The 12,252-nt window shown below is 67.6% G+C and overlaps 2 protein-coding genes across 3 annotated transcripts in view; one reads left to right on the top strand and one right to left on the bottom strand.

Moving 5' to 3' along the window:
- Nucleotides 1-1,155, bottom strand: part of PIP5K1C (phosphatidylinositol-4-phosphate 5-kinase type 1 gamma) — a 47,887-nt gene extending 46,732 nt beyond the window's left edge. Inside the window, exons 1-2 of the mRNA XM_086477732.1 lie at nucleotides 954-1,155; nucleotides 616-825 (exon numbers count right to left, since the gene is read on the bottom strand). Of these exons, the coding sequence (XP_086333858.1) occupies nucleotides 616-825; nucleotides 954-1,155 (412 nt within the window). The remainder of the gene's footprint in view (nucleotides 1-615; nucleotides 826-953) is intronic.
- A 787-nt stretch (nucleotides 1,156-1,942) lies between these two features.
- TJP3 (tight junction protein 3) lies at nucleotides 1,943-12,173 on the top strand. Of its 2 annotated transcripts, none has more exons than XM_086477303.1 (21): nucleotides 1,943-2,163; nucleotides 2,615-2,714; nucleotides 4,646-4,828; nucleotides 4,914-5,038; nucleotides 5,248-5,350; nucleotides 5,539-5,992; nucleotides 6,300-6,403; nucleotides 7,354-7,516; nucleotides 7,606-7,696; nucleotides 7,930-7,994; nucleotides 8,164-8,242; nucleotides 8,384-8,540; nucleotides 8,929-9,037; nucleotides 9,501-9,720; nucleotides 10,057-10,253; nucleotides 10,464-10,559; nucleotides 10,842-10,912; nucleotides 11,022-11,333; nucleotides 11,452-11,680; nucleotides 11,868-11,916; nucleotides 12,074-12,173. In XM_086477303.1, the coding sequence occupies exons 1-21, from the start codon at nucleotides 1,943-1,945 to the stop codon at nucleotides 12,171-12,173; spliced, it is 3,228 nt and encodes a 1,075-aa protein (XP_086333429.1). The 2 variants fall into 2 exon arrangements, with proteins under 2 accessions (XP_086333429.1, XP_086333428.1); XM_086477302.1 differs by having other exon boundaries at nucleotides 4,640-4,828; nucleotides 11,452-11,724; nucleotides 11,891-11,916.
- Nucleotides 12,174-12,252: the final 79 nt, after the last annotated feature.

Genomic DNA, 12,252 nt, shown 5'->3' with positions numbered 1-12,252 from the left:
GGGCGCCAGGGTGCCGCAGCGCCCGCCACAGCCCCCCCTAGGGCCGGTACCGGGGCCGGGGGCCGGAGGGTGGCGGGGAGAAGCCCCGGAGCCGTGCCCCGTACGTTGCTCCGGGGGTCGCAGCTGCCCCTCCCCAGCGAGCCCCGGCCCGGGACACCCCGTGGCGGGCGGGAGCAGGACACAAGGAGCGGCCCCAGCCCGGCCTCCCCCCGCCAGTGCCCGGGGAGTCCCGGGCCGAGGGGCAGCCCCGGGGGGGGCCGAACCATCCTGGGTCCCCGCGGGGGGCGGCAGTTGGACGGGACCACGCGGTGCCCCGGGGGTGGCACACTGCGCGGGGGGGGACACACACACACAGAGGACACGGACTGAACCACTCCGAGCCCCCCCGGGTAATACAAGGCACAATTTGGGGTGCCCGGCCGGGAGGTACCACTCAGACCCCCCCGGGGATGCAGGTGGGCTAAACCACTCGGTGCCCTCGTGGGGACGGGACATGGCGACACACTCCGGTGGGCCCGGCCGGGAGCGGCCCCTCGGGGGGACTGCGACAGGCGGGGGAACACGCCGGGGAGCCCGGCCGAGGGTGCCGGCCGCCCGGTGCTCGCAGCGCGTTACCTCCTGCCGCGTCCAGTCCCCCCACGCCGGCCTCCGGGGTGATGGCACCGGCACCCGCCACGGCCGAGCCTTCCGCCTCCTCGGGCACCTCCAGCTCCATGGCCGCCGCGAAGGCCGCGGGCAGGGCAGGCCCGGGGCAGGACAGGCCCGCACCCGCCGCCGCCGCCGCCGCCGCGCTCCTCCCGGCTCCGGCCGCCGCCGCTGAGGAGACTGGGAACAGCGGGGACCATAGAGCGCGGGAGACGCCACGGCTAGACACGCCCCAGCGCCGCAGGACGGAAGGGGCGGTGCTAGTACCGGAAGTAGAGCTGTCCCCTTCCGCCGGAATTAATCGTGACCAGTGGAGTGGCTGTCGCGATAGTCCGCGGGTTGTAGGACCGGGAAGGCGCGGGAAGGGGAATGGGGCCTCGCGCACCACAGAGTGGCGACGAGAGAGGCCTCCCCCGTCCTCTCTAGCGGGCGGGAGGCACCATAGAGCCGCGGCGCTCCTGCGGGGGGCGGGTGGGTGTGGGGGGTGTGTGTGTGTCTCCCGGTCGCCATGGCAGCGGGGGCGGGGCTCCGGCGGCTCGGGGGCGGGGCCGGCCCCGTATCCCGGTACGGGCGGTGGGCGGGGTCGGCCCGTCCCGGAACACCGGGACCGATCGCCCCCGGCGCGGCGGAGGCTCTGCCGGTGCCAGGCGCCGCCTCCCCGCCCTCCCCCTCGGCGGGTTCCCCCGGGAGCCGCGAAAGCCGCCGGGACGGGCCTGCCCCGCCCCGCTGCCGGGCACCGGGCTCGCTCCCTCCGAGGGGCCCCGGGACGGGCCACCCTGACCCCGCTCAGCGCCACCGCAGCCGCTCCCCACCCCGGGCCGGGGCCCGGCTCCTCCCGGCCCCGCGGCGAGCCCGGCCCGTGGCACCATCTAGTGGCACCGCGGCGCCCGGCCCGGGGTGCGGGTCAGCCCCGGGGTGCGGGTCAGCCTGGGCCGGCCCCGCCGGTTCTCCCAGCCTGGTCCCTTCACGCCAGCGTGCTCCAGGCCCCGGCCCCGGGGGACAAACGTGTCGCGGGCAGGGGCAGCCCCAGCCGGGGAACCAGCTCGGCACCAACGCCCAGCCCTCGGCGCAGCCGGGGCCGGTGTCTGCCGCCCTGATGAGGCTGCTCGGTGGCGTCCCCGGCCCCTGCCCGAGGTGCTCCCAGCCGCGTCCCTGCACGGGAGGGCAGCCGGTGGCCCCAGAGCGGCCGCCTGGACGGGAGCTGCCCCGTCCTCCCCTCGGGGCTGGCGAGGGGGCTTCGGCGAGAAGGAGCCGCTTGCCGCCGATCTGAGCTGACAGTGGGGAAAGCGGCGGCTCCATGGCTCCGGCTCCGGGGTGGCGGCTGGTGGCCGGCGGGTTCAGGAGGAACTGGTCCCCCCTCGACGCTCCGCTGCAGGGCCGTGACCTGCTCCTGCGGCATCAGTCCCGATCCCGGCTGGAAGCAGCGGCCTGGACGGAAAGCCAAGGCGTGGAGCTGATTTCTGTCACTGCAGGAAAGCGACCCCACAGAAGGAGGAATGACGGGGGGCTGGTCCCCAGGTGGGGGGCAAAGGAACGGGGAAGGGGAGGAGAGGGGGCGGTAGCCATCGGCGGGGTCACCTTTTCCCCCCACAATCCCCCCAGGACCGGGAGCCCCAGGCTGGCCACCATCCCTGTCCCTTCTTGGGGCGCTGGGTGAAGCCATTTAGTCCCCCCGGGGACTCCCAAGCAGGGCAGCTGGGAGGGTTTGGGGGTGCGGGGCGGTGCGGGTTGGCACAGAGCCCCGCCGGCACCTTGGAGGGGGCCAGGCTGGCAGGGGAAGGGGTCCCTGTCCCCAGGGACCACCACAAACATCCTGTGAGCCTGTCCCTGCCCAGGGCTGGGGGGGGGGGCGAGTGGACGTGGCCAAGCCACTAGCACTGTGGGGGACAACAGGGACAGCTCCCCCGTGACTCCTGCAGTGCTCAGGAAGCTGCCACGGGACCCCCTTCCTCCTTCTTCCCTCCTGCAGGCAGCGTCTGGCCCACAAAGGGTTACACAAGGCGCCCTGGAGTGACACCAGTGCCACCAGCCCGGGAGCCGAGCTCCTTCCTGGTCGGATCCGAGGCTCGGTGAGTGCCTAACCCTGTCCCCCGGGGTCTGCCACCCCACTTCCCGGCTGGGGTTGGGGACCCAGCCGTGCTTTCACTTGGGGAACCGGCCGTGCTTTGTCCCTCTCTGGGGGTGCTCCAGGACCGGGTGACCCTCCTGGAGTCCTGCCCTGATGGCAGGGAGATACCCTGGGGAGGACCCTGGGACCAGCTCTGCGCCTCAAGGGCTGGAGGATGTGCCTCCATACTACTGATTTACACCCCAGCTGGGGTCAGACCTTCCAGAGACCCTTTTCCCAGAGTGGGGCGTCAGGATCAGCCCATCGTGATGTGGGTGGGGTTGGGTTAGAGGAGTTTCTGGGGGGACCTGAGACCCCAATCTTGCACAGCCAGGACCAGACAAGGGACGAGCAGTTTCGCAGCACTGGCTGAGACCAGGGACCCCACTGATCCCAGGAAGGCTTCGGGGTCCCAGATTGAAGACCCCCATCAGTGGGGGGGGGGTTGGGAACCAGGTTGTGGGTGGTGGGGATGGCCGTGGGGCCAGGCTGGGGTGGGCAGGGTGTGTTGCTTTCCAGTAAACACCCTCCCCAGCCTGTTGCTGTCCCCGCAGTGGGCATTGCTGGCGGTGCCACCTGGGGCCAGGCACAGCCCCAAAACAGGGACCTTGCAGTGGAACAAGCTGCCCCGCCACAGCCCAGGCTTCGTTTGACATTAAAAACTCTGGGAGGTGCCGGCCATGGTGCATGTGTGGGGCAGAGTGGGGCATGTGGGGCTCCCTGTGCTGCCGGTGCCCTGTGCCGGGCGCATCGGGCTGCGCCGTGGTCAGCTCTGCCCAGATACTGCCTCTCCCGGCGGGGCCATTTTGGGTGCGGGTTGGTTTCTGTTGGAAACCGGCCGAGCCGGCTCCTCCGGCTGCCGGGCTCGGCCTTTGGCTCGGGGCAGGCCCTACGCCAGGTCCCCGGGGCGAGACCGGGGACAGGTTTGGGGCTTGGTGGCACCGCGGGTGCTGCCTGTGCTGGCTGGTGAGACGGGACCTGCTGCCGTCCCCATGCTGTCCCCCCCCACCCCAAACTGCCGCTGCCCATGGAAGGCCACAGGCGGCATGGGACAGCAGTGGGAGCCAGTTGGGGACCGTGAGGGGCTGTGCTGGGCGGCAGCGGGGTCGGCTCTGGCGCGGTGGATGAGCTGTGACCCTGGGGAGGGGGATGCTCTGGCTGCCCCACGGTGAGGGTCTCTTGGGCCTGGGGCTCATGCTGACCCGTGGGCACCCAGGGGGCCTGTAAGCACTGAACGCCCCACACCAGTGACAAGGCTGAGGCGGGACCTGCCGGTTCAGCTCACTGATCCGACAGGAACCCCCCCCCCCCGCCATGCTGGGGCCTCCTGTTTATTACTGGTCTTACAAGCACCGGGACAGGGCTGTGGGTGCCACCACACCGGGGTGCTGCTCACCCCCTGGGCATACGTGTCCCTGTGTCGAGCCCCGGCGGGTGGCAGGTGGGTGCTCGAGCTGGTTTCGGCAGCTCACGATGCAGAGTGGAAACCTGGACTCTGCCCTCGGCGCTCGCCGGCTTGCAGCCCAGCCGGCTGGGGCTATTTCGGAGGAACGGGTGAATGATCACCGCCATGAGCCGGGTCTCATTTTGGGGGCCCAGTCAGCTACTTCGGTGTGGCTCCGGCCGGGGGCTGGCCACCGAAAGCCCCATGCTGGGGCTGAGCCGCCACGCGTGCTCCAGGGCTGGCTGCCCACCGCCAGCCCCAGCTTCCCCACGGGATCCCTGCTCAGCCTTGCCCACGGGGTGTCAGCTCCCATGCAGGGGTGCGACATAGAGCCCTGGGGAGCTCTGTCCCTTGGTGCCTGGGAGTCGTGGGGGGCTCTGTCCCCTACACCCTCACGGTCCCCAGTGCCTGTGGCTCAGCTTTGCTTCTGCTCTTCGTTGCAGCCTGAGGTGGGATTGAGGAAGGGGCCAGCGGCTGCAAAGAGGAGCCGGAGCCAGTCTGCGCCCCCGGGCATCGGGGAGGGGCGGCCACACCGGCCAGCTGCCCCAGTTGCTGTCCCTCGCTTGCTTTGGCGGGTGGCCACCATGGAGGAGATGGTGATCTGGGAGCAGCACACGGTGACGCTGAGCAAGGTGAGCGTGGCCCGGGGTGGCCATGGGAGGACACGGGGTCTCTGGGGCCGGCTCTGCCTGACCCCTCTCTGCCTGTCCCCGCTAGGACCCTCAACGGGGCTTTGGCTTCGCTGTCTCCGGGGGCCAGGACCGTCCCAACAGGACGACCGGGGACACAGCGGTGATCGTTTCCGATGTTGTGTCCGGGGGACCGGCGATGGGCCGGCTCCAGTGAGTGCACAGGGACGTGGGAACATGGGGGGTGCTGGCTGCCAGGGAGGATGGAGGGGCAGTGAATCGCTTCTGCTGGGACAGGGCCAGCACCGCTGCCCCCCTGCCCAGCTGGCAGGGGGTCTCCCCGGGGCAATGGGTGCCCTCGTCACCTCCCCCGGCTGGGTGCTGCACTTGGGGCAGAGCCACGGCTCCGTTTTCCCTCCCAGGAGGAAGGATCACATTGTGATGGTGAACGGCCTTTCCATGGAGAACGTCTCGTCCTCCTTTGCTATCCAGACGCTTAAGACCTGTGGCAAGATCGCCAACATCGTGAGTGTGCCCTGCGGCAGGACAGCGCCAGCACTGGGCATGGGACCACAGAGTGCCTGTCCTCATCCCGGCTCCCTCATCCCACGCACCCCAGACCTCCCATTCAGGGCTTGGAAATTGCTGTAGAAACATCTTCTGGAAGCCGGGGCTGCACCCACCATCCTCTCCTTCTCACTTTCCACCTGCAGACGCTGAAAAGATCAAAGAAAGTCCACCTCCCCACGAGCAAGAGCAGCCCTGCGTCCCCTGCTGCACCCCGGCGCTACGACTCGGATGAGGACTACGGGTCGCACGGTGCGGATCCAGCCCTCCACCGCTCCCAGGATGACCTGGACCACAGCCAGGGCTACGATGGGGACTCGTCCAGTGAGAGGAGCTCTGGCCACCACCGGGATGACCGCCCCCATCACAAGCCAGTGTCCCGGAGCCGGAGGCAAAGCCAGGACAGCAGCCACTGGAGGCAGAGCCTCGGCAGCGGCTCGGATCGGAGGGGCTACAGCCAGCACCGCTCCGCCGGTGGCTTCGGCCACGAGTGTGGCACCAACGGGCTGGCCCTGGTGTCAGGCTTCAAGCGGCTGCCGTGCCGGGATGTGCCAATGAAGCCCATCACCTCGGTCCTGGTGAAGCAGAAGCAGAACGAAGGTGAGACCCTCCCGCTCCCTCTGTCCCTGGGTCTTGTCGCCTGATTTGTGTCCATGTGTCCCCGTGGGAAGGAGGCGATGGCAGGGTTGGTGCCAGGGTCTGGCATGCGGTGAGGGGGCAGTTCATACCGTGCTGGGTGCACCAAACCCGCCTGGCCTCAGCCCAGGGTTGCAGAGCTCAGTCTTGGGGCTTGCTAGTGCCCCAAGGGGAGCTGAGGCAAGCTTGTGGGGATGGTGGCGCGGGGGGACTTGGAAGGGGTCCTGCATCTGCCTGGCTCCAGCACCGTCATGCGCTCTCTCTGGTGCAGAGTATGGCCTGAAGCTGGGAAGTCAGCTCTTCATCAAACACATAGTGGAGAGCGGGCTGGCGGCGAAGGGCAACTCCTTGCAGGAGGGAGACCTCATCCTAAAGGTACGGGGGCCCACGGGGCGCACAGCACTTGCTGGGGCTCTCACCTCCCCCTCTTTGGGTGGCTCACCCGTGGCTAGTGTCACCACAGGGGACAAGCCAAGAGTGTGCTTCCCTTGGCTGCCTGCAAAGGTCGGCAGCTCGGCTGGAGACAGCTCTGGTGCCCGCACCCTGCCCCGGCTCCCCAGCCAACACCGGGGACCCCGCGTGGGCTCTCGGGGACCAGCTCCCCGGGATGCCAAGGCTGGCTGCTTGAGGCAGCCCCGTGGCGTTCGACCAGGGATGGCGGCTTGTCCCGCTGCCGCAGCGGGATCACGTCTGCCCTGCTGTCCCCACGGCACACGGTCCCTTGCGGCGTGCGTGTGTCCCTGCCGGGGGAGCGGTCAGCCCGAGCTCAGGTGTGATATGTCAGGTGAAACAGTGCTGGAAGTATTTGGAGAGGAGGAAATAGAGGGAGGGAGATGCTTCATTTGCACACGTGGGCCGGGCAGACCCGTGGCTGCTGGGAACTGGGGCCAAAGCGATTCTGGGGCGAATGGGAGGGATTTCATCCCAGCAATCCAGTGGGAAAAGCTGTTGCACCTCGGGGAGAGCACAGCCCCCCTGGTCCACTTGGGGCCTGACCCCAGCACCGGTGCAGTGCATGGAAGGACAGCGCTGGGCCAAGGTCAAAGTAAAACTGAGCTTCAGGCAGCGTCTGATCAGGTCTCTGCAGCTCCTGCCTCCGTGGGAGTTAATTAGCCTCGCTAATTTGTTTCCTCTGTGCAGGATGAGGCCCCACTGGGAGGCAGCCAGGATTGAGGATGTGGCCCAGGATGGGCGAAGCTGTGGGAGCTGGGTCAGGCTGGTGGGGCTGGGAAGGGACCGGAGTGGTGGCAGTCCGAGTGGGACTTTCCCGGGATCGGCTTTCCCAGGAGCGAGTGCCCTGAGGCCTCTCGCTCTGCCCCCTCCAGATCAACGGGGTGGCCAGCAAGGACATGTCACTGGCTGCCACCCAGCAGCTCATCGAGCAGACAGAGGGGACCCTGACCCTGCTTGTCCTCCGGGACCACCATCAGTTCCTGGTCAACATCCCCGAGATAGAAGACAGCCAGAGCGACAGCTCCCGGATGGATGGTGAGGGGACGCGGTGACGGGGCCGGGGGCAAAATACACAGCACAGGGACTGGATGGTCACTAACGCATCTCCCCTCCTGTTGCTGCAGATATCTCTGACATCGACTCTGAACTGTCCCACCCGCCATCCCCTGAGACCTCTCCGGGACCTCCAGCTGCTGCCAGGATGAATTCACCACCGTAAGCCCCGCTCTGTCCCCCTCTTTGCCCCGTCAGATCCCCCTGTGTTCTCTGCCTGGCTGGAGGGGCTGGTTCTCCTCCATCACAGATCCAGTTCACCCTGGAGGTGGGACTGCCGTTTCGTCCCCAGCTTGCTCTGCTGTCCCCCTGCTGCCCACTTGGCACTGCCTGCCTGTGCCCATCCAGCGCCTGCCTCTGTGACCTGCCCAAATCCTGCCCCAACTTTGTTCCAGGGCGAGGAGACGATCGAGCAGGGACCCTGTGGCCAACACGATCGCGGATGATGCTCGGGGCCCTGGTGAGTGAGCGCAGATCAGGCCGGGGCAGCTCAGGGCACCGAGTGGGCTCTTGTGTGTCTCTGCTGCCCAAACCCCCCGGCAGAGCTGTGCCAGGTCTCCCCGTGCCTCGGCTGCCCTGGCAGCCCTGCAGCCGCCGCTGCCTCCTGGACCAGCCCTCCTTCCCTGCAGACCTGCTGGAAGCTGTGGAGGGGGATGGCTGCCACAGTCCCCACGCCAACCCCACTGCCCGAGCTGCCCACGCGGACGGGTACGTCTGTGAGAGGCGGTGGGGAAGGGCTGGGGGAAACAGGGAGCTGCTTTGGCGCCGTGTTGGGGTTAGAGGGCCGGTGACCCCTCTGCTGTCCCTGGCCCGTCACCGTCGGGCTGACCGTGGCTTCCCCTGGGGCAGGTACAGCGCCGACTCCAGGGTCGTGCACTTCGTGAAGGCCAAGAGCGTCGGGCTGCGGCTGGCGGGCGGGAACGACGTGGGCATCTTCGTGTCGAGCGTGCAGGAGGGGAGCCCGGCCGACAGCCAGGGCGTGCGGGAAGGGGACCAGATCCTGCAGGTACCTCCGAATGCGTCGGCACCCAGAGTGGCCCCCTCGCTCTTGGGGCTGATACCCCCGCCCCGGGTTTGGATTTCTCCTGCTGGGCGTCGTTTTGGGTCAGCGCTGGTGCCCATGGCCTGTACCCGCTGGGCCGGCTCTGCGGGCACTGCCGGAGGGGACCGTCCTGTCTCCAGCACCACGCTAACACCCAGTGGGGCCCAGGCACCACCTCAGCTGGCCCAGAGCCCCTCCCCAGGGTTACTAGGGGTTGTGGCAGGCCCTTGGGTGACAAGGACCAGTTACCTCACCCACCATGCCCTGGGCACTGCTGTCCCTGGGATCCCCGCTGGTGCCCGTGCCCTCCGTCCCACCAGTGGAGCCGTGTCCAAGTGCTTTTCTGCGACAGGTGAACAACACCAGCTTCCAGAACCGGACCCGCGAGGAGGCCGTGGAATATCTCATGAGCCTGCCGCCGGGCGAGGACATCACGCTGTGGACCCAGAGCAAGCAGGACAGTGAGTGATGACCGGACTCCCCCTGGGCTTGTGTTTCCCTGTCCTCTGTCTTTTCTGAGTGAACATCAGAGCTGCTGGACCTGCCGTGGCCCTTTCTGCCCCCGCAGGGTGGTCCTTCTTTGCACCCCCCCCCTCCTTCTGCTCCCAAGAGGTGATGGGAGGGGACCAGACCATCCTGGCCCTGTTTGTGCCTCAGCATCCTGGAGCGTAGGGGCTTTCTGGCATCATGGCTAAGCCTGGAGAGGCCAGTGTGCGCTGGAGGGTCAGGTCCTGCTGTTCCCAGCATGCCTGAGAGAGCCAGGGGAGGAAAAGGTGTTCCCAATGCCCTCCTTAGCAGCAAGGGCTACAGTGGAGGCTCCTGGCCAACCCAGCTCCTTCCCAAATCCCTCCGACACCTTCCTCTCCAGCATCTTCTTCCTCAGCCATGTCTTCCTCTGATGGTCCCTCTCACCCTGGGCTCCAGTTTACAGGAAGATGATCTCGTCCAACGTGGGTGACTCATTCTACATCCGGACACACTTTGACTTCGAGAAGGACACACCGTCGGGGCTCAGCTTCGTCCGTGGCGACGTCTTCCACGTGCTGGACACCATGTACCGGGGCAGGCTGGGGAGCTGGCTGGCGGTGCGCATGGGCAGGGACCTGCAGGAGCAGGACAAGGGCATCATCCCCAACCAGAGCAGGTAGGGATGGAGCCAGGAACGGTCCCAAGACGAGCAGAGCTGCGAGATGGCTCCCCAGTGAGATGGGGACATGAATGGTGGGCCCAGTAAGAGGCAGGGCGAGGGCTGGTGGAGCAGTGGTGGGGAGCGTGAGCTGGTGAAATCCCTTCTGGGGGGTGATGGGGCAGCTGATGCTCTAGTTGCCCGAGGTCCCAGAGGGAAGAGGCTACCACAGCCTCATCTGGCTGTGCCACCGAGCGGGGATGCCAGCTGCTCCTGCCCCATTCCTCAGAGCCCGGGAAGACAAAGTTGGGATAAATCCAGAGGCTCCAGGTCCTGAGCCCTTTCCCCTCCCAGGGCCGAGCAGATCGCCAGCCTGGAGTCGGTGCTGAAAGCCACGTCTGGTGCCAACCCCTCTGGGGCACGGGCCGAGTTTTGGAAGCTGCGGGGCCTGCGGGGAGCCAAGAAGATGCTGCGGAAGAGCCGCGAGGACCTGTCTGCCCTCACAAAGCAGGGCCGCTACCCACCGTATGAGCGGGTGGTCCTGAAGGAAGGTGGGTGCCAGGGCTGTGTCCCCATCACCCAGACCCACCCAGGGGACATCAGCCCTGGGGCTGCTCCATTGTGGGTGCCAGTGGGCTGGGCTCTCCTGGGAGGAGTGGGGTGAATCGCAGGCGCCTCGAAGAGCGGGGCTGGACGTCCGGGTGCTGTGAGCTCTGCCCTCCCTGCCAGCCTCCCCGAGCTGGTCTGTCTTCTCCCCACAGCCAGCTTCAAGCGGCCGGTGGTGATCCTGGGCCCCATCGCAGACATTGCCATGCAGAAGCTGAGCACGGAGCTGCCCGAGCTGTTCGAGATTGCCCGTAAGTGCCCCCCAGTAGATCCAGCAGCTGGACACTTAGTGTCCGGGACCTGTGGGAGCTCTTTACCTGCAGCTCTGTCCCAATCCTGCCTCGTTGTCTCCTCCCCATGACAGCCCAATACCTTCCTGGACTCATTCACCCTCTCCCCATGCATTGTGATACCAGCCAGGCCCAGACATGCCCCACCTTGAGGGACAGGGGCATGGCCAGTCCCAGCCTGGGGCTGCCAGAGGTGCCATGTGTCCCCCAGCCCCTCTCATGCCATGTCTCCATGTCCTGCAGCGAGTATGCCCCGAGATGGGGCATCGTCCAAGGTCATCAAGTTGGACTCGGTGCGGCAGATCGCAGAAAAGGTGAGGGACCTTCCCCACGTCCTTGGAGTCGGGTGGGCCCAGGCCTGGAGGGGAGCCCATGGCCTCCGTCGCTGTCCGCAGCGGGGCTGATGGCCGTGCCCTGCCCCAGGACAAGCATGCCTTGTTGGACATCACGCCCTCGGCCGTGGAGCGCCTCAACTACGTGCAGTACTACCCGGTGGTGGTGTTCTGTGAGCCCGAGAGCCGGCAGGGCATCAAGGCCATGCGCCAGTGGCTGGCACCCGACTCCAGGAAAAGCTCCCGGCGCCTCTACGCCCAGGCCAGCAAGATGAAGAAGTACTGCAGCCACCTCTTCACTGCCACCGTCAGCCTCAGCGGCAGCAGCAACGCCTGGTACGAGGCGATCAAGGACATCATCAGGACGCAGCAGAGCCAGCCCATTTGGACGGCAGCGGAGCAGGTACCGGGCAGGGGGGGCTCAGCCTGCTGGGGCCGCACGCAGGCAGGTGAGGGGGCCACAGAGCCATCCCTGCCGCAGCTGGAGTCCCAGGTCTCTGTCACCCCCCCCCCCCTCGCAGGCAGATGTGGCCCTGGAGGACAGTCTGGACCTGCTGAACCCACCGAGCGCGGCAGCCTCGGGCTACCTGACCTGCGACAGCCGCGCCAACAGCGACTACGACGACACGGACGGCGAGGCGGGTGCCTACACCGATGGCGAGGCGGAGGACGCCTACGACCAGCCCGGGCTGGCCCGCTCCTCCGAGCCAGCGCAGCTGTCCCCAAGCCACAGCGTGAGTGAGCAGCTGGGTCCCCCCCATACTGGTATGAGGAGCTGGTGGGGCAGAGAGGGGGTGGCGCAGTGCCCACCTACAGGGGCCAATTCCTACCCCTGTGGCACAGGCAGGGTGTCACCTCTAGCTGCTGCAGGGTCCAGCAGTGCATCCGTACCCCAGGTAGGGGCACAAATCCTGCCCCTGTCCCAATCTCTCTGGTCTTCCACAGGCGACGCAGCAGCAGCAGGACCAGCGCTACGACAGCATCAGGTACCCCACGCAGGGCCAGCGGGGGGTGGAGCAGCCAGCCCTGGGGCTGGGGAAGGGCCTGCGGAGCTGTGGGTGCCAGCTCTGCCCGGCAGGGGCCTGTCTGCCCTCCCGTCCCAACCGGGTGGCAGAGGCATCGCTGCAGCTTCTCGTCCCCCAGGGAGTACGAGCACGACGCCGTGAGGAAGAGGTTCACACGGGCCAGGGATGACTCAGACCAGGACGAAGGCTACGAGTGGGGCCCAGCTACAGACGTGTAGTGGCACCGCTGGCCTCTGTCCCACTGGGCAGCTGGGGCCCTTGGGCCAGCCCTGCCACAGCCCCCCCCCCCCCCACCGG

This window comes from Leptosomus discolor, chromosome 24 (assembly GCF_034619465.1).
Source record: "Leptosomus discolor isolate bLepDis1 chromosome 24, bLepDis1.hap2, whole genome shotgun sequence".
NCBI classification, from domain to species: domain Eukaryota; kingdom Metazoa; phylum Chordata; class Aves; order Leptosomiformes; family Leptosomidae; genus Leptosomus; species Leptosomus discolor.
The sequence above is the reverse complement of the archived record's forward strand: the minus strand, read 5'-3'. Positions and strand labels throughout refer to the sequence as shown.

Excerpts from the sequence above, each read along its gene's own strand:
- TJP3 (XM_086477302.1), top strand. The coding sequence starts at position 1,943 with ATGGCTCCGGCTCCGGGGTGGCGGCTGGTGGCCGGCGGGTTCAGGAGG. Across the intron at positions 4,829-4,913 it reads ACACGGTGACGCTGAGCAAG|GACCCTCAACGGGGCTTTGG; the intron begins GTGAGCGTGGCC and ends TGTCCCCGCTAG. Across the intron at positions 9,038-9,500 it reads GACCCAGAGCAAGCAGGACA|TTTACAGGAAGATGATCTCG; the intron begins GTGAGTGATGAC and ends CCTGGGCTCCAG.